This window comes from Alligator mississippiensis, chromosome 13, assembly GCF_030867095.1.
Source record: "Alligator mississippiensis isolate rAllMis1 chromosome 13, rAllMis1, whole genome shotgun sequence".
NCBI lineage: Eukaryota > Metazoa > Chordata > Crocodylia > Alligatoridae > Alligator > Alligator mississippiensis.
In genome coordinates, this window is record NC_081836.1 from 30,691,401 (window position 1) to 30,715,452 (window position 24,052).

The following is a 24,052-nucleotide window of genomic DNA, read 5'->3' on the forward strand; positions in this document are numbered from 1 at the left end:
CTCCACCTGGACTGGATTTGTCATGGCAATTTAGCAGTGAAAGACTTTATCTTATTGCTAGCCCTTCTAACCAGCCACCACCCAGCGGCTCCGTACTTTTTTTTCTCAACCTTTTATATTTAAGAGTTTTTTGTTTTTTTAAATTAATCAATTGAGTGTTCATTTATTTATTTTTAAAGAAATCAGTGGTAGCCTTCCCAACTTGTGGCTCCATCACCTTTTCCGCAGTGGTAGCCTTCCCAACTTGTGGCTCCACCACCTTTTCCGCAGTACCTTTCTAGTTAAACAGGCCCTTAGAACCTGTGTGGCAAGTGTATTTCATTGACTATAGGCAGACAAGGTTCCTTGGGTGAATTTGATATCTTTTATTAGACCAACCCAAATAGTTGGAGAATATTTATTAAGCAAGCTTTCGGGTTCAAAAACCCTTCGTCAGGCTAAGGAAGTTTCAGCAGTTGGTGTGTGCTCCACACCAACTGCTGGAATTTTAATTCCATCCAGGAAGAGCACACACCAACTGCTGAAACTTCCTTAGCCTGACGAAGGGTTTTTGAACCCAAAAGCTTGCTTAATAAATATTCTCCAGCTATTTGGGTTGGTCTAATAAAAGATATCAAATTCACCCAAGGAACCTTGTCTGCCTATGTCCTTAGACCAACACGGCTACAACCTAAACCCTTTCATTGACTATAACACTACAGCTCTGTCTAGACTCCTCATCTCCATGACTTTGGTTGGAAGGAGGAAGACCATGAAGAAAGGGTGGCATTTGTGGGAAGGGATATAAGGGCTGCTTTATTCCCAGTACCATCAATGTCCTCACTGTGTTTCTGTGGAGTTGCCAGGACATCATGACAGCTAGTGTCCCCCAGGTATAGTCTCAGTTATGTTAGCTGTTTTGCTAATGCCAGGCCCAAAGGGCTGGATCCTCAGCTGCAAATTGGCATAGCTACTCTGAAACCTGCCTTAATTTATTGCAGCTGGGGATCTGGCCCTCTGCATGTGTTACACATTCCAACAGGACTTGAAACAATGCATCTTTTCTTTCTCTCCCCCACATCTGCCCCCACATCCATTACCTGCCAAGAATGATATGGAGGCCTATGTTTCCTTTGCTACTGTTCATGTCTGCATGAACTGGGGTGACCACCAGTATCTGGGGGAACGTTTGTTCACCAGAGCGCCCCAAGGGATGACGAGGTCGAATGGTCACAAACTACTACAAGATCGTTTCAGGCTGGACATAAGGAAGAATTTCTTTACTGTCCGAGCCCCCGAGGTCTGGAACAGCCTGCCACCGGAGGTGGTTCAAGCGCCTTCATTGAACACCTTCAAGACGAAACTGGATGCTTATCTTGCTGGGATCCTATGACCCCAGCTGACTTCCTGCCCTTTGGGCGGGGGGCTGGACTCGATGATCTTCCGAGGTCCCTTCCAGCCCTAATGTCTATGAAATCTAAACCCCTATGAAATCTATGAAACTGCTTAAGCAGTGCTATTGAAAACTGCTTTTGCTGCTGTTCAACTGTAGCAGGCATAATCCAGCCCACTGAATTCAGGTCTTGGCAGATAAAATTTCTTTCTGTTCACATTTAAAAGGACTACTATTTGTAATTTTTCAATACCAGCACATTTTCTTATTATTGATTTTGGCTCTTAAATAGGTTGCATTTAAGGGAAACATGTTTGGGAGTGTAAACGGACTATTTCTTTATCCCCTTCTGTATTATGTCTGCCTTTAGTTCAGGGTCAGGGATAATTTAAAGATCTATGTGTGCCTTTGATTGATGCAATAAACACTTGTTTTACAAAAGAGATCAAAGGCCCTCTTGTTCCAGGTGCTGAACAGACACATAGTAAGAGAGCTCCTCCCCAGATAGCTTATAGTTTATGTAAATAAGACAGACAAAGCGCTAAAGCAGTATGATGGCTGGCTTGTATGATACTGGTTGTATAGGTTTGTATGCAATAGAATAACAGGTGTGGTGCATTCACCTGTAGACCCATGTGGTTCCCACAATGACAGAGGTTTTGCAATACATAGCAAGTTCAGTGTCTTATAATGTTTACATTTTGTATATATCCCAGGGATGATGGTTGAGGAGTCCCTACCAGGTTACCGGTAATATCAGGTTTTATATCCCGGTCTGGCTAAAGACAGTATCTTATTGAATATGTATGTGCCTCCCCTCTCCTCCCCCATATCTCTGGTGTACAGCTTCAGCTCAAGCTTGAATTCTGGTAGCGGGTGCATATCGTCCCTGCAGCAAGGAGAGCAATCTCTCTCTGGACAGCTGGAATCCCTCTAAAGCAGTCAGCATGCTGCAGCCAATTGTAGAGTTCTTTGCAGAGCAGCTGAAGAGATTGGATAGAGCTGAGTGGACTGCTTACATAGCTGAGGAAATGCCAGAGAGGAGGTTGCCTGCAGTGGCATATTACCCACGGTGTCCTTGGATGTTCCATAAATGACATAAAATAGGACTTGGCAGCCCATGGCCTGAGTGCCCGCTGCTCCAAGGCTCCATAAGAGCTGCTGTGATGTCAGTACTAACACCATTTTCATATTTTTGTCTGAAATGGTATTTCTGGCTGACGCTAGCCTAGAGTATCTGAGAGATGAGTAGGTTGAAGGGTTTCAAATAGCTGTCCCCATATCTTGTTGTGCTTGGTCCCCATCATACATAGCTCATCATATTGCCTCTTAATGATCTGAGCAGTATTTAAGAAATGGATTTTTCTGTGGAAAATGAAAGATACTGAATTATTTAGTGGAGTAGTGAAGAATATTGGTATTGCCATTTGAATGCAGGCTAGTCCTCTTTGCACAGGCTTAAATAAGGTCTTGGTATAAGTGGGGCAAAATCTTGAGGCAGATTTGCTTGTAAAGGGGCATGAATGACGCATGCCCTTGGAGGCTGGGGGAGCACGGCAACAGCCCACAGGTGGTGGTGCGGGCATGGCGGCGGTGAGCGGGGCGCTCCCGCAGGTGGCCACGGTGGTGTCAGGGAGGAGAAGGGAGTGTGATGTGCCGACTGGCGGTCAGTGACCACCCGCAGATGCCACCAGCAGTATCGGCGGTACTTCTTTCCAGGGGTGCATTGCCAATATCAGGGGGTGCATGGGCACCCACGTGCATCCCCTACATGTCGCCAATGTACAGGGGACACATTGTGAAAGTTGGGGTGTTCTGTTGGGGGGTGGCTCTTCGCTTTGGGGGACATTTGGTGGTCCCTATCAATTGCTCCTTTAACCCCTCCTATCTGTGCCATTAGCCTTTCTACTTGGGTGGCCCATCTACAGCCATGGTCCAGGCCACAATAAATTGGAGGAAGGTGACATTCCTTATCTCCTTGTCTTGTTATTCCTGATATTATTCTTAACATGACTGGAAAGAATTAATGGGTTTTAAAGTGGCTATCAGAACCACAGACAGTACAATGTTGACTTGGGCCACTATGCCTCAGTGTGACCTAATGACTTATTGCATTGATGGGGTAGGAGTGTCACAACATCTTAATGCCCAAATTTCTTTTCAACAGAATTTCAAAAGTGCCAACCTTGGCTATGTGCAACTGTCTGCTGGGCCAATTCCCTGGCTCCCTTTATGTGTCCTGTTCCTGTATTCTGCTGCACCTTCCCCTATTACTAAGCAGAGCGAGATTGAGCAACAGGCAGTCTTGAGTAAACAGCCTCTTACATGTTCCTCTCAGGCTGGTGGTGAGGGATAGTTCTCTCCATCCTTGGAGGTTTTTAAGACCTGGATAGACAAAGCCTTAGCTGAGATGATCTAGTTGGGGCTGGTCCTGCTTTGAGCAGGGGGTTGGACTAGACCTCCTGTGGTCCCTTCCAACCCTCATTTTGCATTATTCTATTTACTGAGTATAAAATGTTTAGAAATTGCTCTTTGCTGCAGTTGCTGACAGCAAACAGAAGAAGCCTTCTATTTGTCTGGCCTCTGGAGAATATGTACAGGCTGCATTTTATACACAGTAGCCCAAATATATATTTTGGGAACATAAAAAACTGTTTTCTATTGATGTGGCCAGGCAAGCCCTTATATCAGTTCTGTGTGACACTGAAGTCCCATGTTTGTATGGAAGTGTGTTACTAAATACTTGGCAGGAACTGACACCAGAGCTGCATTCCCCCTTGGTGGATTTGCCATAGACTCATGGAAACTTAATGTCACTGAAGCACTTGATTGGTGCATTTCTGGTTAGACTCTGCCTTCAGTCCTCTCCTACCTATCCTTGCTTGCAGCCATTTTGCCATGTGCCATGCTCCGATCTCTGTGCTTGTGGGATGGGGGTGTTTCAAAGGACATACTCTTACTTTGAATCAGTGCTGTGGTATGACTCTGAGAGGGCATTTTACTGCTAGAGAGATGTGCTACTGTCATTTGTACTCCAGGAGAAACTAAGAGCCCATTTGGGAGCTTTATTTGTTAGAGACCGTGCACATAGAGATGGTCCCTGCCCCAAAGCTTACTGTGTAAAAATGATGTCAAACTGAGAAAGCTACTTACTCATGATGGCTAAGCATCTAATCCAGGGCATTTTTATGAGAGGCTGAGGCTCTTACCATAGCATCCCAGGCAAATTCCTGTCTAGATTATATCCAGCCTACCCCAATTCTCATGGTGGCTTTTGTAAAGGCTGATTGAAACTGTCCTATCAGTCTACTAGGGAGACATGTTACTTTGAGGCAACAGATTTATTTGGAATAAGGCAGATCAAGCTTTCCACTTGTCAGTATGCATCTGATGGTTATGCTGGCCTGTTCTGTTTTGGTCTCCAAAAACCATCTCTTCACTACCTCCCTTCTCCAAAGTTACCTGGCTTCTCATGTAACAAGGCTCAGAAAATACAGCCCAAAAATCTGTTCAGTCAGTAATAGGTTGTAGTAGAGCATTTGTTTCCAGCCCCACTGTTAGGAGTTGGGTGTAAAGCCTGCTACATCCTGTGTGTAAACCATGTCTTGACCCACTCCATTGCTAAGTTTGCATCAAGGTCTTTTAGAAAGTGGAGGAAAATGCTGCAGCAGCATAGTCTGAATGGGATGTAGTTTCCTCTAGGATTATTGGATGCATTAGTAATTTCCTGGGGTAGCTGTGTGTCCTTGTCCTGGAAGGATCTCTGCATTGTTTGGTAGTCTGCACATTGTAATAACCAGCTGGAGCTAATTGTGAATTGTTTCTTTTACCCAATCTGAAGGAATGAGGCAGATCATTGGCTCTACTCCAGAGGGAGTAACACTAGATCAGTGTTTTGAGCTAGGACTTCAGAGTCCTGTGGACTTTTACTCCAAACCTTGTAGCTGAAGAAGTGTTTGGTCAGGGACAGATGATGTTCACTCTCCTGTGGCTGCTTTTGCATTTTTTTGCAGGGTTCCCTTTCCTCCCCTATTGAATTTCTTAATTCCTCTGAGCCCTCACTGCACATGTTATTCTTGTGCTACCCTGGGGTAGATTATAGACAAGCTTCTGTTATGAATCTGAAGGAGATTACTTATTCCTTCTGCTGACCATGTACACAGACCCTGCAGCTCTCTTTGGCACTCCAGTGTTCAGACTAACCACAGCCTGTGTTGCCTGGTGTTGTCACACACAGACTACCAAAGCTGTGGCCTAGATTGAGCGGACATGGGAAGGACTACTAACTAGCAGCATCCCCTCATCCCATTTTAAAGCTTATTCATTTGTGCTGGAAAACTGCGTTGTGCTGCAACATGACCTTGGAGAGTCCTAGTAACTAGCATGATTTTAAATGCAGCTTGGCGTTCAGCCCTGAAAGGGACAAGTTGTGTTTTTAATGTCATATCAGCCGGCCAACATTAGCTCCAGGGTGAACCTTATTATTCAGAACCCACTCACACAATGCTAAACACAACAGTTTCTGTGTATGCTGAATGCTTAATATTGTGTTGGTTCCTTCCATGGCTCAGTCCAGTTGTGTTCTAACAGCATGATATTTTTCTCCCCCAGTGTGCCTGAACATGTATGCACTTGTAAAACCCCTTATTTGGCGCTGCAGACGGTATTTGCCTTCCATCTTAGTCTGTGTTTGTTGGGTCCCAGCCTCAAATGGCAGACATTTCCATCACACTGTCTCCAGAGGGTCCTGCTGCAGGAGCTGTCTGGCCACAGAACCACCCCAGAGGCATCACTTAACAGATGGAGATGGGAACAGTCCTCTGGAGGCCATCTGCCAACTCCTGTACAAAAGTGGCTGCAGGTGGGCATATGGCAACTGCAGCATAGCCTGAGGATAGGGCTAAACATTGGTGTGTCACTTCTTTGTGCCCACCCTGGTGCAGCAGCTAACGTGGCCAGTTCTGACCAGTTCTTTTTGCATTGGTGTGTGCTGTTGGAGAACGTGAAAAGTCTGTCTCTACCCTTAGAAAAGTGACAGGCCTGAGGAGGAAGTCAGAACTGTCCTGGGAGTTGTTATGCAACACTGTGCTGACTTAACTGTATAATCCACTTTGGTTTCCTTCCGTGAGCCGAAAGGATAATGTTCCCCTCTAGGATATTACAGTATGAAGCTAGATAACCTAATTCTGAGAGCTGTCTCTCCCTGGAGTGCACGGGAGCTATGCAGGACTTGCTTGGCAGGTGCCTGGCTGGAGCAGAGTGCCCTAGGCCTGCACACGTACAGCAGTCGGGGTTGGGAGGCTTCTTACGGCATGCTGTGATTTTGGTGCCTGGATTTCCTTGCTATTTTTGCCAGAAATATCCAAGTCCAAACTCTTGAGGCACATCTGTTATATAATCTGTTACCAGGTAATTTTTCTGAGAGATCATTGAAAACCAGAGGAATTCTCTAAAGGTCTAGGTGCTCTGGGTCACACCTTGTGGGAAGGGGAGGAGGACAGGCAGACATTATCTAATCCTTGGGTGCTCTGGACCATGTCACAGAGATGGAGCTGGTGGGATACAGAGCCTTTGATGTGTGGCATTGCATCAGATGGGCCCTCTAGCCAGGGAATAACACAAAAGCGGCAGGATTGTAGGGTGTTACGGAAGGAGCAGTGGTGTGGAGGAGAGGGTGGCCCCATCTTCGGGTTTTTTGTGAGGTTTTTGATGGTGTGACTTTTTTCCCCCCCTTATCTGCCTGGTAACCCTGTCACATGAATTTATTTTCATAATAGTTTCCTTGTTTTTAACTAGTAAATTAGGTCCTGTCCAAAATCCTGTCAACTGTGGTATTTTCTTGCATTTTCCTCCATGGCCTTGTCTTTACTGAAAGAACAATTGGTTTACTAGGTTTGGTCATAAGAATTGATACTATAATTGATTGGGCTGGCCAGAACGGGCATGGTTGTCTCATGTTAAAAATACACCGGGGGGGGGCAACCCATGCTCTGTTTTAATCTGACTCTGTAACCAGGATGTAAATATGGCTCCACATGGCTTATCCCCAGTTATTGGTTGTAGCAGCTAATCCTGGGTATTGGACTGGGACATGACTGTCTTTGTTTTTGGTAAGTGTTTACAGACCCTTTAATCATGTTGGCCTCTGCCTTCCTCTAGCCCTTTTACATGACCACAAACACACTGGAGCAGTAGCGCTCAACCTTTTGGTGCTGTGGCCCAAAGGAGTACATGGAGCCATAACATGGACCAGATCTGGTCTCTGGGCCTGGGGTTGAGCATTCCTGTCCTAGCTATGGTAGTGCCTCTCCACCAAATGTTAGGAAACTGGTAATAGTTTGCTTGCATTGAGCACTGCAATAGCAGGGGACACACAGCACTCACACTGGAACTTACACCAGCACTTTTGATCCTTATTTGTCTTAGGGCACTCCATTGGTTTCTGTACATCACAGCAGCGCAGGGCTGTATGTCATACACCATTTTTTTTATACCAGCTTAAGGCAGGTTACGCTAACTCCGTAAACTCTGGTATCATTTTCTGTACGTATTCCTGATGCTCTCAGCTTGGACATACAGCACATTTTTGCTAGGCACCGCAACAGCTACTGCAGGAAAGCTGATTGTCTTTCTGCACCAAACACCCAGGTAATCCATTGGCTTACCAAACCGATGCAACTCAGACTGGTATAACTATGTTGTTTGTCCAGGCCCTCTGTCTCGTGCTGTTCAGGACAGCTGTACTGTCTCTGCCACAGCACACCAATACAGAGGTATTATACACCAGAGCTGGGAGAAACTTTTCTCACATACCTGTTTAATTTTTTTTGGCCAAAAAATGCAGATTTGGCAACAGTGAAGCATTTCTCAAAGATGCAGCAGTTTTGCTGAATCTTTTGGAATTTGTTTTTGATTTCCCCTCCCCCATATAAGTCTTGAAATAGCCGGTTATGACATTTTCAAAATGAAATGTGGTGGTTTGATTCTTTTTCTGGCTTGTAAATGACTATTTTAAAATGTCTTTTAAGTTTTTCTTTCAATATTTTAAAGCTTGTCATTTTGAAAAATGTTTCAGTTGAGCCAAGAGGATTCTTCTAATGTTAAGTTTGCTGAAAACTTCAGAAATATTTGTTGTTAATTCTAAAGAGAAGCATTTACCACCCCCCAAAACAAACAAACTGAAAAACCCTGCTGACCCCAGAAATTCATTTTCCACCCAGATGTAGTATGAATGCACAAACACAGCTGGCGCAGTTGTGAGGAAAACTGCTATGTGGACACCAGCCACCCTCTTTTTTTTTTTGTACATGGGTCAAATCAGTGGCTCCTGTAAGCAAGTTGCAACACTCATGTTCTTATGCTGGATTTTCATGGTAGGAGTTTTTAGTCCCAAATTCTCCACTGTTGCTACCAACAGTGGTAATGTTAGTATAGACAATGCTCCTGTCACCCACTGTTGGGTAAGCACCAGGTTGTTTCAGTTTGGGGTCTACCTGTATTGGTGTCTGGAAAGTTAGTGACTACTAAAGTGTTGTCTCCACTGGTTTTTTTAGTAAGAAATCCTGGTTAAAAATTCCAGTGAATAGAAGGCTATAGAGTAGACCTCAGTGAGTAACCCTTATGAGGTAGCTGTTAGAAATGTAGAGAGATTGGTAAAGGATAAGGACTTATTTGTGGTGTAAAGAAAGATCTTTGTGTTGACTGGGATGGGGAGCTACCCACATGCTGAGTGTTTTGAGTTGCTTGGAAAGCTTACTGCAGTTGTTCATAACAGGTGCTCAGAAATTTTCTCCTGCCTGATGGGGTGGTAAGTCAGCACTGGGAAGTGCTTGTAGTGGGGAGAGGCATTTCCACAGTTTCACACGGAGCCTGGTGTAGTGCTGGCATGTTCTGGCTGGAGGACTTTGAGGAGACGAAAGTGGAAGGTGAACAGAGCGTTAGCTGGCACTGTACTGCTCAGTGAATATTTATCCCAGGGAGGGCACTCGAAGGAGAGGGCTGTGTTCACCAAATCATTCATGGCTATTTGCATTTGATTCATGATTGCATGACTTGAATCACTTTGATGGGCCTGAAAGAAATTTGGCAAGCACTGTACTAGAGAAAATCTGGGCCATGACTCCTTGGGCCATATTCCTTGAAAATAATGCTACCTTCTGTAGTCAGTGAAAAACTACTGTAGCCAACAGCTGGAAAGGCAAATGTGGGTATATGAGCTTGTTCTCCTACTTTGTTTGCTCACTCTGAATCCCCTGCAGGTTGAGTGAGGCTGGGCTCTTTATCTTCAACTCTGTGCAGTGATTTGGGGGGTCAGACTTGATAATCTGCTCAGGTCCCTTCTGACCCTACCAACTATGAAACTATTTATTTAGAGGAAGGATTTGGCACCTAACTGTTAGCCTTTAAGGCTTTCTCTTTTCTCCTTTTGAGATTGATTACTACCACTTGGAGGCAAAGTAAGTTGATACCCAGTTGCCAGGTGTGAGGTCAGCCTGCACCCTACCTCTCCCCAGTGATGAAACAGGGGAGGGGGAAAATGGTCCAGGGTGGTCACTGATATGATTTTAATCAGTGAAATCAAAGCACTGTTGTAGCTCTCCATACCTCCATGTGATCAGCAAGCAGCTCCAACCAGCTGCATTTTTAGAGTTGCTATTGGTGTGTAAAGAAGATTAGCAGAGAGCTTAACATTGGCATACAGAAGAGGAACTCTTCCTCAAACAGGAAAGCAAAGCCTGTTCAGGAGATATGATGGGACATGTAATCTTGGGGCATGTCTCCGCTGTCAAAGAACTGCATTAGGGGGTACCTCAGGGAAGCACAGTGGGCCTGCTTTGAAATGAAATGAGGTAATGTAGCCACCCTGGCTGCTTTGCTGTGGTGGCCTTTGCTAGGTCCCTAGGGGCATTTGCCTATACATATCCTCTAGAGTTTATTACTTATCCTAACAGCCTTCTGCCCACTTGTGCTGAATTTAACTCTCTGCTGCGGTGATTGATAAGTGACTGCATGGTGTTACCAGCTGTTGTTTCTGAGCTTTTAATTCCTGGTATGAGTAACAGCTTATCAAGAAACCTGTCCCCTCTCCGACCAGGGACAGGTATCAGGAAAGAAGCAAGTGAAGCAGATGTTGAGCACCAGCTGCTATTCTTCCTCAGTCCAAAGGCCGAGCCCAGGGATCCTATGTTCTGAAGGATTGTGGGGGTTTTTTAAACTTGCTATGTGGTTTCAGTGCTGAGGAGACCATTGGCTACTCCTTAGGGAAAAGATCCTGTTGAACAGCTGGTGACTGGAGTAGCTGCTGAACAAGGGCTTCAGGGTGGGCCTCAGTACTCTCATTGCTCACAGACTAGCAGGAGCAAAAGATCCTGTTTCTTCCTGAGTACCCTGATCACTGAGGTATTGGCTATTCTAGATTGTGTCCTTTTGATTCCAAAACCATTCTGGACCAGACAGTTTGCTGAAACTAAAACTTTTCAGAGAAAAAAAATCTTTTCATCAAAAGTGGCATTTTCTGGTGGAAGAGTAGTTTTGTCAAAAAATTCTTGAATACTTTTAATTATGACTGAAATTAAGTTATAGGTCTACAGCTGGCTTGACCTTTAGTGTGTGAACATGTGCATACATGCATGCTCTCTCTTGCTCTCCCCGCACCCCCTTCCAGACCTCGTTCATCTGCTTTATAGCTGTAGATTTGGATGCTTGCTACTTTACCTTATCTTCAGGGCATGTGTATGAGGGAGGGGAGAGCGGCTGAAACATAGTTGAACTTTTCACTTCTCTTCTCTTAGGAGAACAAGGTGTCAAAGAGCTTGAAGGGCAGAGTATGACTTCAGCAAGCAGATCATACTGTATAGCATAGGTGAGGAAGAAGAGTCCCCTGACACCTCTGTAGTGATAGCAGAAGTTCCTAATAGTATTATGACAATATTTAAAAATTTCAGACCCCAAACAACACAATTCTGGTCCACATCAGTACTCAACTGCATTGTCTAGTCACTGTGATGGTAGCTGTTACCTGTGGTTGAGCTCTTAGGGAGGGAGGGAGGTTAAGTTAGAATAAGTTTTCGTTCTTTTGGATGAATGTTTAGTGCAAGTTTAGTTAAGTGGTACGAGACAAAAATAAGGATGAATGTGAAATAGTACCGTATCCCAGTGACCTGAGGGTTAGCTGGCAGCTTTTACTGGCCAGATACTAAGAATCTAGCAGCTAAGAATGGCTTGTGTGAATGCATTTTTTAATGGAAAGAAAATACTGCTGGGGACCTTGGGAGAGTGAAGGTCATGAATTTGGTACCCAGAGGATTGTAGAAGAGGTAGGAAATATTAATTCCAGCCTCCTCCTTCATATGACAGATTAATCCTCTGGCAATGGCAGGCTGCAGTGTAGGTAGTCAGGGATGTGTGAGTGACCTTAGAGCAAAGTGCAGCATGTTTGTTAGCAGGTGGATACCTTTGTTGTTGTTGGGCACACACCAATATCTGTTGACGCTTGAAATCTTGCAGCATGCTGAGCTGCTTGAGCAATAATTCCTTTGGCTTATGAGTCCTGTTGAATAGAGACAATCAGTATGTAGTGCATTTTGTCTAAAACACAAGGCCCTAATGGAGGCGTTGTGGACCTTGGGAGAGTTGGAAAAGTGACCTGGTAAAGAGGATGGAATGTAGCTTGGCAAATGTGCTAACCCAAAAGGGGAGTTAAGGATATCCAAGCTTTGATGAAGGCCATATCTGCACTTGATAATCTCGCTTCCAGCTCCCTCCTCTGGATATCTGAGCAATATGATCACCTGAAAAAGCTGCCATCCCATTCAGACACAAGAAGCAGCAGAGTTGGTATGTGTCCTTAGAAGCCCGAACTATTTTAAGAGCAGGTGCTATTCCTAGCACTAGGACACACAACTATCTACAGCCAGAAATTCAAACATAGAGGCTGTGGACATGCAGACCTTCGTCTGCAGATGAGGAGTACAGTTTAGTTGCTCTTAAATTGGCAGACTTCATACTGTACAGGTTGCTGATTGAGCAGATCTCCTCTGTTGTTGGCTAGTTCCCATTGTTCAGCTGAAAGTACAAATGCTGTGTGCAACAAGTGTCCCCCCAGTCAGTCATGCATTTGCTGAAACCAGAATCCCATGAGTATCCTCTGAGGCTAGCCACGGAGGGAAGAGTGCCAAAGGAATCCAAAGTGATCTATGAGAAGATTCTTTGCCAGGCCAGATTGCTGCAGTGACTCCTGCCGTAGTCATAGGCTCCCTATATACTACATGTACATGGGCCTGTTCGTGTAATCATTGTTTATTTACAGTAGTACAGCTGACACAGTAAGTTGTGGAGAGCTTTACTCTCCAAGGAGCTTGCAGTGGGGGCTGGGGTAGCGCAGGTGCTAAGGTACACGATTGACAGCTGAGGATCCAGTCAAGTTTTTTGCTCTTTTCCCCAGCACTCTTTTGACAAGAAATGCTAATTCAAAGGGGAAGGTATGCTCCTATTTCAGGAAGGAGTGAGATAATTGTTGAAACTGATCTTCAGCTTCCTGGCCTGGGGCTGGTTTAGTGATGATGATTTTACAGTTGTGCACTGTGCTGTAAGTATACCTCTCCATTAACTCCTCTTCTCTCAGAGATAAGGGAAGGACTCCTACTGTGGAGGTAGGGGAACAGTTTATAACTGCTCTGTGACAAACCACTCCAGGCCTTCCTGAGCTGTCTATGGCTGAGCCTTTTTCCCCCTGTGTTTGTTTCACCTAGGCTTATGAAAAACGGTTTCCCACCTGCCCAGAGATCCCTGTGTTCCTGGGTAGCGAGATCCTTCATGAATCCAGGAGTGATGATGGAGCCATTCATATCATCGAAAGAAGCTGCAAACTGAATGTAGATGCCCCCCGGCTACTGAAGAAGGCGAGTCTGTTCTGACACATGTGACATCTCAGAATTTCTGGGCCTGTGCCTCAGTAGAGGCTTGGCTCGTTAAAGGTTGCAGCTATGATGACTTCGGTCACTCATCTCTTAAAGTCTTCTTCCTCCTCAGATTGCTGGTGTAGAATTTGTCTTTTTCATACAGAAGAACACTGTGAACTGGAAGGAGCGAACTCTCCTCATTGAAGCTCACAATGAGACCTTTGCCAATCGTGTTGTTGTTCTTGAGACATGCAGTTACTCGGTAAGAGACCTTTCTCATAAACAGTCTTCCTTTTTGTTCGTTGCAGTGATAAGAGGGAGTGGTTGCTCTGAAGCATCTGTAAGCTGGGCTGTACATAATTCAGTGTGATTTGGAAGTTTCTTGACTTGGATTGCAGGCACCATTTTGATGGCCTGTTGGGCCTCATAACGGGTGGTGTCCGGGGTCTGAGGAGCTATTGTGGCTTCGTTCAAATTTTGGTTCAGGGTCCCAGAATGAGGTCACAGAGTGCAGGGGAGAAACAGAGATCTGTTCAGATTTGACATAAAACGTTCTCTGGCTCTCTCCAGTTTGAGGTGGAGACTGAAGTCAGCAGGAGTGGCTGACCAGCACTGGGGCTTGGTCTTAGGCTGGAGGAAGAAGTTGTGGAAGGAAACTCTAATACAGGTTTCCCTCACCAACTGCTGGGGCTAGGTTCCTGAAAGTTCCTGTGGTTGGCAAGACAAAAGGCTTATGGGAAAAATGGCAGGTGGCGGGCTGATGCTTAGCCACTGAAAACTGTGGTGACTCAAAACTGTATACCGTGGTAGCCAAAATGGTATATAGAATGTTAAGTGTGGATACTCAAACTGTGGTTGGCAAAACCGTGGTTGGCAAGAGAGACCTGTACTTATGGGCGGGCAGGTCAGGCAGGTGAGGTCCCACTTTGCTCCCAGATGAGTGCAGTTTTGGCTTCCTTAGCTCATGTGTTTTTTGCCCTCTGATTTTCTTCTGTTTGTAATTCTAATGTTATAAAAGCCTTGATCCATCTGTCTGTCGGTCCATAACACTTAATTCGCGTTCTGATTGGCTGACTGGAGCAGCCAATCAGAGTGCAAATAAGTATTCTGACAGGAGGTGGTGGTGCAACGGAGTGCTGTCATGATGGTGGGGACACGGGACAGAGCGGGGCGGTGGGGGAGCGAGGCCAGCCCTGAAGGTGGTGGCAACGGAGCAGACAGAATGGGAGGAGGGCGCTGCTGGCCTCACTTCTCCCTGCCCTGCTTCCTGCAGGTGGCGATGATGGGATGGGGGGTGAGGCCACCAGAGCTGATGACTGGCAGTGGTGGGGATGGTGAGGCCATGTGCACTGGCCTTGACCCACCCCTCTCCCCATATGTCATCACTACCTGTAGGGCCAGTGGGATGGCTGTAGGGGGAGGAGCGGGCCCAATGTGGGTGGGGGAGGAGTGGGTGTGCTGTGGCAGCGGTGGTGGGGATGGGGGGAGGGGAGGGGAGGAGTGGGCCGGGGCCCAATGCGGAGGCAGGGAGGAGGAATGAGCCTGAGTGGGGGAAGAAGTTGGGTTGCTGCAGCATTTTGGGGGGGGGAATTGCCTAGTTCTTACATAATAAAGGGCTTAGTCAGTCTATCTGTCTGTAATGCTCTTGGAGTACTCTAATTGGTTAGTGAAACAACCAATCAGAGTGCGGAACACTGCCATGACGGAGGGGATGGAGCAGGGGGGCTAGGGCAGCACAGGGTGCTGATGGAGGGGATGGCAGGGCAAGCCCCCCCGGATGTGGCAGCAGTGCAGGGTGGTGGCGCTCTTTTCTCCTCCCCCCCTCCATTCTTGATGGGCAGTTCACTAGTGTTTAGATAAAGCTCTTGTGACACTTAACTGTTTAACAGAGTGCTCCCATTGATGACGCATCTGCTGTGAAATGAGCCTGTGCCATTAGGACTTGATTGTCAATCAAAATAGCGTCTTTTATTTCTGGAACAGCTACAGTAGATACTACCCTGTGTTCCCTTAACAAAAGTCCTGATCATGTTACTTGCCTGCCCTGTGGACACCTCTACATGAGCACAACTCCTCAAAAAGCACAGAAGCTGTAAACAGCTGTTACTTCTAGGAAAACAAATAATTCCAAAGCTCCCAAAGCTTTAATTTCACTAGACTAGGAACCATTGGGGAGTGTGTATCTTTAAAACAACTAGATCTGATTTTTTTTTTTTTTTCCCATTCCTGTCACTGTGCTCCGTCTTCATTGCTGATTGTATTAAGTTGTTCTTAGTTCTGCCCAGCAGTGACACTGTTTGTTCAGCATTCGGGTTGCAACAGTGTCTCTGACCACAGTATGTTTCTTCCTGTTGCTGATTTGCTCTGACAGAAAGACCAGCAGCTGGGATACTGAGTGGAGAACAGGAGCCGGGGATTGCATCCTCGAGATGACCCTGGTACCTGTTCTTGTCAGTTTCTCTATCCTGGCAAGGAGTGAATGGAGCTAGGTTTATTCTTATCTTTCAGGGTCCACAGTGTGCTCAAAGGCACCTTGGAAAAATAAAGATTTTCTCTTAACAGCTACTTTGTATTTTCCCCTGGGGGTCTCTTTCCTTGACAGAGCTCTGTCTGCACGGTGGAGGCAGCTGCCATTGCAGACTGGGCTTTGTGCCCTGAGCCCCGTTGCAGCTGGCTTGTGAACAGCTCGATTCCACATGCATCCCACTGCTGGGCTGAGCCTTGTACCGTGCGTGCCCGGCAGCTGGACGCATGTGGCGTTGGGCCACTCCCAGGCGGGCTGCAGCGGGTCTCGGGGCACAGAGTCCAACCTGTAATGGCTTCTGCCTCCACCATGCACAGATGGGGGCAGCATGTGCCCCATGGGGCCTCTGCCGGGGTGCGCACAGTGGCAGGAGAACCCCCCACACCCCTGGACTAGCCGCCCCGGGCTCGATCCTCCTACCACCCACCCACTGGGGCCCCACTCACCTTGCTCCTGCCTCTGTGGTACTCTGTCCCGCACTGTGTGGGCCTCGATCTGGCCCCTGCCCCTTCCCTCCCCAAACAGACTGATCTGCTAGGCTGGGGATGGGGAGTGTGCATGCATGCACATGCACGCTCAGCTCCCCACAGCCTCAGAATGACTCCAAGAGGTTCCGAGATCAACCAGTTGGCGGCCGCTGGTGAAGGGAGTGAAGAGAGAAACCTGTATTAACTATAAATGTACTCCCAGGGTTTCTAATAGTGGAGTTACTATGCTGGTCTCACATTGAATATTGCTTTGAAAGATGGTTGTTTTTCCTGGTGGCCAGTAGTAACAAGATCAATAAATGTTTAGACATCTGCATTTTTCTGGAAGCCCTCAGGTCTTCACCCTTGGAGAGTGAACAGCTAAGTTAAAACCTGGCTAAGGCCTGCAACCTTGATAGGATTGTTTTGTGTAATATCACCCTGTGCCCATCTCTGTTACTGGGTTTAGGTTCACCCGGAGAATGAGGACTGGACATGCTTCGAACAGTCTGCATCCCTGGACATCAAGTCATTCTTTGGCTTTGAAAGCACTGTGGAGAAAATAGCGATGAAGCAGTATACTGCCAACATCAAGCGGGTGAGAGATGGGGTCCCCTAGGTCTGTGAAATACAGACCAAATGTCTAAAGCACATTGGAACTGGAGTTGGGGAATGGCCTTAAGTTAACTGGCTATTGAGCTTCAAGGTTGCTGTGACAGTGGATGTAAAGGGTTAGGAGAAATAGCATTTCTGGCAGTTAGAGTAAGGGGTGGGACAGTCATGAGGCCTAGGTTCATGGGCAGACTTGTCCAAGATGAGTCTGTGGGAAAAGTCACCTAGTCACTCTGCATTTCCACTTCCTCAGTAAAATAGATGCAATGGAAAGGTTGTTGTGCCCTCACTGCTTCGTTGCGCTCTGCCTTGAATCTCAGAAATCACTTGGTGTGACACAGCAAAGGTTAAGTCAGCATCCAGCAGGCAAAGCAATCTGCTCCTTGGAATGTCTCCACATAGAGATTGGCATGGAATGATTTTTGGATGAGGGTTGTGGATGATACAGGAGTGCTGGGCTCCTCAGAGCCCTGTCCTCACACACGGGAAGGACAGGCTCTGAGTGATCATCAGCCTTGCTTCATTAAAATCTTGGCTCCTGTTTGATTATGGCAGGCTGGTGGCTTCAGGGCCATTTTAGTTTATTAGGGTTGCAGGAGAATGAGGGTCTGGTCTATGCAGGCCTGGTGTCCTATCCCATGGCCTCAAAACAATACTCTATGCTCAAATCTATTTTTAGCTCAGGAAGCCACCTCATTTAGCAACATTTTTCCTCTCTCTATGGAAAGTATTTCATATGCCAACAGAAGTTTTCCTCACAAGCCCTGACAGATAGTTGTTGATTCCTTTCTCCTCTGTTGTCTTCCAGTTGTATTACATAATGATATTAAACATGTAAATGTGCCCCTTTTTCCTTGGACTGAGGGAAGTATATTCCCCTCTCATTTATAGCTGGAAAACTGATTTCTCCAGATATCAGAACTCATTTCTCTGCTATTTCTCTCTGTTAATACTTCCAGGGCAAAGAAGTGATTGAGCATTATTTAAAGGAACTGATTTCTCAGGGAATCACATTCATTCCCCGATGGACACCTCCACCCGTGAGCAAGGAGGAGGAGAGGACCCTGACTGTTGGACGTGACCTTGACCTTGCGTCAGAGGAATCCTGTGCTCATGGAACTACCAAAGAGCAGACCTGCAGCTCCTGTCTGCCGGCGGAGGCAGCCAGCCCTGATGGTATGTTTCATAGTTTCATAGCTGGTAGGGTCGGAAGGGACCTGAACAGATCATCAAGCTTGACCCCCTGCCATGGCAGGAAAAAGTACTGGGGTCAAACGACCCCAGAAAGGGGTTTGTCTAAAACCTATGTAACTTCCCCAGGCAGGAGTATAAGCCTGGGTGACCTGGGTAGAGCAGTGTAAGTAACAGGTTCACAGCAGTTTCAGATAATCAACATTTTCTAATATGAAATGTCAGATTTTTGTTTTGTGACTGACAAAAGACTTGGCTTCACTCAATACAGTGTTTCTTTTTGATTTTGTGCTTTTAAAGCATTGAAGGAAATTTAGAAACAAGAAGGCATTTTTAATTAAAATCAAAACATTTTGATCTGAAACATTACAACAAAATGTTTTGACTTTTTCAGGAATTCCTTCTCCGCCCCCAGCCCCTTGGCCTAGTATAAAAAATATGGAGAGCAAGACAAGCTTGTGAAATGCTTGTGTTACCAAATCTGCATTTTTCCCCAGAGATGTTATAGACCTTTTTTTTTTATCTGCATGTGGTACTTTTGCTGGGATTCACAGATGACACTAAGATGTGGGAGGAAGTGGGCATGCTAGAAGGGAGGAATAGGCTGCAATTGGACCTGGACAGGTTACAGGGGTGGGCGGATGAGAACAGGATGCGTTTCAACACTGACAAGTGACAAGTGCAGGGTACTGCGCCTGGGGAGGAAGAACCAGCAGCATACCTACAGGCTGGGGAACTCCCTTCTCATCAGTGCAGAGGCAGAAAAGGATCATGGAGTCATTATTGATGCCAAAATGAACATGGGCCGACCAGTGTGGGGACGCGGTCAGGAAGGCCAACTACACCTTGTCATGCATCCACAGATGCATCTTGAGCAGGTCCAAGGAGGTGATCCTCCCTCTCTATGCGGCACTGATCAGACCACAGTTGGAGTACTGTGTCCAGTTCTGGGCGCCGCACTTCAGGAGGGATGTGGACAGCATTGAGAGGGTTCAGAGGAGGGCCACCTGCATGATCGGGGGCAGCAAGGCAGGCCCTACGAGGAAAGGCTCAGGGACCTGAACCTGTTCAGCCTCCACAAGAGAGGGCTGAGGGGGGATCTGGTGGCTGTTTACAAACTAGTCAGAGGGGACCAGCAGGCATTGGGGGAGTCCCTGTTCCCCTGAGCACTACCGGGAGTGACAAGAAATAATGGTCACAAGCTGGCAGAGGGTAGATTCAGGCTAGACATCAGGAGGCGCTACTTCATTGTCAGGGCGGCTAGGATCTGGAACCAACTTCCAAGAGAAGTGGTGCTGGCTCCTACCCTGGGGGTCTTTAAAAGGAGGCTGGATGAACACCTCGCCGGGGTCGTTTGACCCCAGTACTCTTTCCTGCCCAGACAGGGGGTCAGACTTGATGATCTGCTCAGGTTCCTTCCAACCCTACCAGCTATGAAACTATGGATGCTTCTGGCACTTAACTCTTGAACCTGTCTCATTCTGATGTAAGGAGACACTCCTGTCCACAGTGATAGCTATGGGGAGAGCCAAGGGAAGTGAGACAGTCAAGTGTGTCAGTGCCGTAGCAGGAGTTCTACCACATTTTAATTCAGGATCCCTGTTCCTCATGATTGAAGCTGTTTCCAGGAGCCTAGAGAGCAAGGCCAGAACTGGGACTCCTTCTTCCTTTCCTGCTTGGCCTTTATTACAGAGCTTTTTTGTTACCTGAGTTTGACTCACCTGTGAAATGTGTCAAATATTGTTCCTTATCCAGCAGGTAAACAAGGCATAATTAACATTGATGGAAGGCTTTGAGGCTTTTGGGTAGAAGGTGCTATAGGAGTGGAAAAGCTGACGTAACAACAAGGGTATCCTCATATTGGCTTCCTTTTTTCACACATCTCTAATCTTGAACTGTTGCTTCTAGCTTCCCTGCTTCCTTTCCCTTGGTGGGTGTACTCCATGGCCTGCCACCTCTCAATGCTGCAGGGCTATGGCTTTTTTTTTTTTTTTTTAGATCAAGCTCTTCAGTAACGAGAGGAGCAGCATTGTCCTCATTCTGCAGTACTGTAGTCTATTGTATCCAGAGCCAGAAATATTCTGCCTGATGTGGAGCTTGCCCAAGAGAGGCACCTCTCCATCTCTCCTCTTTCCTTTCTCTTCTGTCCTCACATGCCTCTAGCACAGCTGCATGCCTGTGATGCTACCCTGTTGGTACAGTGTTCCATTTGCTAGCTTCTGCACACTCATGCCTCCAGCTACACATCTGTCTCTGTCTCCTAACACTGGCAGATGCAACCCCCTTGTCCTTTGTCTGTGCTCTGAAGTGACCTTGGGCTGCCTGGTCATACAAGATGTTTATGGCAAAGATCCTTTGCACATTATGAAGGAGCCTCTAAAGTTGTTCACTTTTTCCCCTGGTGCCATCTATGGAATAGTATTTCATCAGCTTCTAAACTGCCCATTGCCTACTCTGTGTAAGAACAGTTGTGGGAGTTTTTTAAAGAGTCCATGGGACTTGGGTTCCCAGATCTCATTGAAATCTACTGTGAGCTGGGCATCTGACTCTCCAGAGCTGTCCTTTTAAAACCCCAGCCAGCCAGAACCCCGACAGCTTTGGAACATTGGCAGTGGAAGGCTGGGGCTAACGGGGCTTAGCACCCCCCCCCCCCCAACAAGGGGTAGCAGGTAGGGCTGCAGGGCAGCCTGGGTGTGGGCTCTGGGTGGCTGCAGCAGGGGGGTTGGTGGGGGCTGGAGCACAGATGCAGACACTCACAGTGGCCTGTGGATCACTGCTTAGCACGGCAGGCAAGTCTCAGTCTATGAAGGGGAAGTGGGGGGTATGTGGGGGTGGGGCAGATCGAGGCCTCCACAGTGAGAGAGGGAATGGGGCAGGGGCTGGGGTGAACAGGGCCCCAGGACGGGTCATGGGACTTTTTGAGCCCTGGGTGGCTCATCCATGGGTGTGGGGGGCTCCTGCCACTGCGTGCACCCTGGAGGAGGCATGGGGGGGGGGGGTACATGCCCCCTGGATTTGTGTATGGGGCAGAGGTGGGCTGCCACTGTGGGTTGCACTCCATGCCCCACTGCCTTTGCTGCTGCTGCTGTAGGAGCTGCATGACGCCATGTGCCTGCTGCCATCAGGTTGGCAGGGGATGCAGCACAGCACAGGGGCAGCAGGTGCCCCAAGGCAGTGGCAGCGGGGTGCAGAGCCCAGCCCACAATGGCAGGCCACCTCTGCCCTACGTTCAAATCCAGGGCGCACATGCCTCCCCCCCCCCCCCCCCCCGTGTCCCTTGGGGTGCACAAAGTGGTGGGAGCTCCCCTGTACCCCTATACAAGCCTCCCGGGGCTCCAGTCATCCAATGACCTGCCTCTGTCCCACTCCCTCCCTCACTCACTATGGGGTCCTTGATCTGTGCCTGTCTCTTCCCCTCCACAGACTTGCCTCCTTGGGAAGAGGTGTGCATGCACGGTCAGCCCCCCCTCCCGCCACCAATATTTTCTCCCCCTGCCTGTGGTTTGGGATAAGATTAGGAATTAAAATGGTCATTGTCACTGCTGAATGCAGGATAAATGACCCCACTGTGATGGCTAGAATAGCTAGAATTACTGCCTGAGCCTCCGGCTCTTACTTATAATTGCAGTATTTCCAGTCACTCCTCTGGACACACTTTTCCAAATCAAGATGGCAGATAGACTATTGCGGTGAGGGTGAGGGTTTCTTTCAATATTCTCAGTTTGAACTTTGAGTAACTTGGTGTATGGAAAAGCTGGTACATCCTCAAAGGCCTCCCTTTCTGCCAGGTGACCTTCTTTTGAACTGCTGTTTTCCTTCTCTCCAGCTGACAAACTGGATGCTGATTACATTGAGCGGTACCTGGGACAGCTGACTCCAATGCAGGAAAGCTGTTTGATCCGACTGCGTCAGTGGCTGCAGGAAACGCACAAAGGAAAGGTAAGAAGCCAGAGGTAGAGCTTTTCATCTGGAGGCATCAACAGAGGTCTCCAGAAAACTCCAGAGCCATCTGTGGTGCTCTGGTCCAGTTGCTTGAATCACACAGTGCGCACACACACAAAAATATAATTGTAGGCAAAATGCTGCTATTAAAAGTCTGTTGTTACTTTAATAAGTTTTAGCCTGAACTTTGGGACTATGATGTAGAGCCTGCATGACCTCAAAGCATTGCCCTTCATGTCAGTCTAATTAGATACGTGTGTCCTATTGAACTGATTTTGCGTAAGACATAGCTGTTTGAGGCCCATCTACATAACCTACATCTGCTGTGTTACTTACAGTTAGTGTTAGTTGTGTGCATGCTGTCTCCATCACACAAGGTAGGTATTATAAGCCAGTAGTCAGCTGCTTCTTCTGAAAAGAGCTGGGTCTCATCCTATCTAAGTCTCTTGTGAAAATCCTGTATTTCAAACCTGATGCAGAATGCTGTATGTACTTGAGTAGGGACTGTCTGCCTGCCTGTTTTGTGGGAATAAATGACACTTGAACCTACAAGTGCCCTGAATAAGGGAATCCAGAAGTTCCTGAATGTGATCTGCCACTGGAGCCAGGCTGTAGCACAAACGCTTTGTAGGGAAATGTTTGGCCCCAAAGATGGGGAGAGACTGTGGGCCAAATATGTCCCTACCATCATTCTGTTAATTAAAACAGCATTGCACCAGGGGTGAGTTTGCCTACAAATTTTATCAAGACTTCTCCAGTGGAGCTTGAGGGGCTCTACAACCCTGGTGAGGGCGTGCTGCCTGGGCTTCTTTCCATCACCCCAGCCAGACACACATCCAAGAGTTGACCCTACTGGATGGAGATTCCCACCCAGGGCTGGACCATGCTTCACCAGTTTCAGCTGTTCTGTAAATGTCTGCGTGAAAACTTGTTTGCGTCACCATGTGGGGAAAATGTACCTGACTGCTTGAAATTAGCAGTTCTGAGTTTCTGATTGGATCTAACATACAAACCAAAAGCCTTGTGTAGTCAAAATCAGTAGCTTGGCTCACCCCTGTGAAATGCAAGCGGAGGGAGGGACTGATTCATATCTCTTAGTCCTGTTCTGAGTTTGCAGGCTTCTACCGGTAGCGGGAACCAAAGGGTCGGAAAATGAATGTTCTCTGTTTCTGTTTCCAAGGGACAGGGAGTGGGGTAGGGAAAGAAGTCTTTAATGTTCATCTTTGAGTTGGCTGCTTAGGAGCAGAATTCCTGAGCTCTGAGTAGAGCTTCCTGTCCAGCTCTCTTAGCCTGTGGGCAGACTTTCCATCAGACCTGTTTGTGTCACTTATGAGAGTGGGTGGGGAACCAAAAGATCCAACCTTCCTGAAAGCCCAGAGTAGGGTCCAACCCTCAGATTGCCTGATATAGAGCAAGGGAGACAGGAGCTGTGCTTGGGTGGGCTGGCTAGAGTGAGTGCTGTGTGGAAGGGGATTGGCCAAGAGAACAGAAAATAGGAGAGAGAAATCCAGAGCAAACCCTGTCCACTGTGGATCTGGCGAGTCCCAAAAGTGGCTGCTCCCTAACAGAGTAGGTGGTTGCTCAAAATCAGTTACACAATGTGGGATGGGAGCCTATTAAATTAATTCCCCGTGATAAAGGTTACTCATTTTGTTGGTAAGTGCTTCTGAGAGGCAAGGGGATTTGGCTAGGAGTATTGTACTTCCCTTTCCAAAAGAAACGAGAATTTGCAAACCGTGCTACAGCCAGATTTATTGCATGCTGCTTTATGGTGCTCTAAGCAGGGAGAGAGAGAGAGTGGTATTGGTGTGTGCGCCAGGTTGAAAATGCCACATGTTTTTATGTTTGTTTGTTTTTTTTAATCCCATAACGAACATGCATCCTCCATCCCAAAGGAAAAGCACAACAAAGATGAGGCAGTTCAGTTTTTCTGAGAGAAATTTGCCAAGGTCAGCCCCAGTTTAGGTGCATGTGGCTGGCCTCACTGAATTTACCTAAAAGTGTAGCTAACATGTCTGGTCTTTGTCATGCTTTCCCCTCAGGA

At 47.1% G+C, this 24,052-nt stretch overlaps 1 protein-coding gene across 1 annotated transcript in view; it reads left to right on the forward strand.

The window, feature by feature from the left end:
* SEC14L5 (SEC14 like lipid binding 5) overlaps positions 1 to 24,052 on the forward strand; it is a 62,638-nt gene that overhangs the window by 14,665 nt on the left and 23,921 nt on the right. The window contains exons 3-7 of the mRNA XM_059716838.1: positions 13,123 to 13,272; positions 13,403 to 13,534; positions 16,733 to 16,861; positions 17,835 to 18,051; positions 21,893 to 22,005. Of these exons, the coding sequence (XP_059572821.1) occupies positions 13,123 to 13,272; positions 13,403 to 13,534; positions 16,733 to 16,861; positions 17,835 to 18,051; positions 21,893 to 22,005 (741 nt within the window). The remainder of the gene's footprint in view (positions 1 to 13,122; positions 13,273 to 13,402; positions 13,535 to 16,732; positions 16,862 to 17,834; positions 18,052 to 21,892; positions 22,006 to 24,052) is intronic.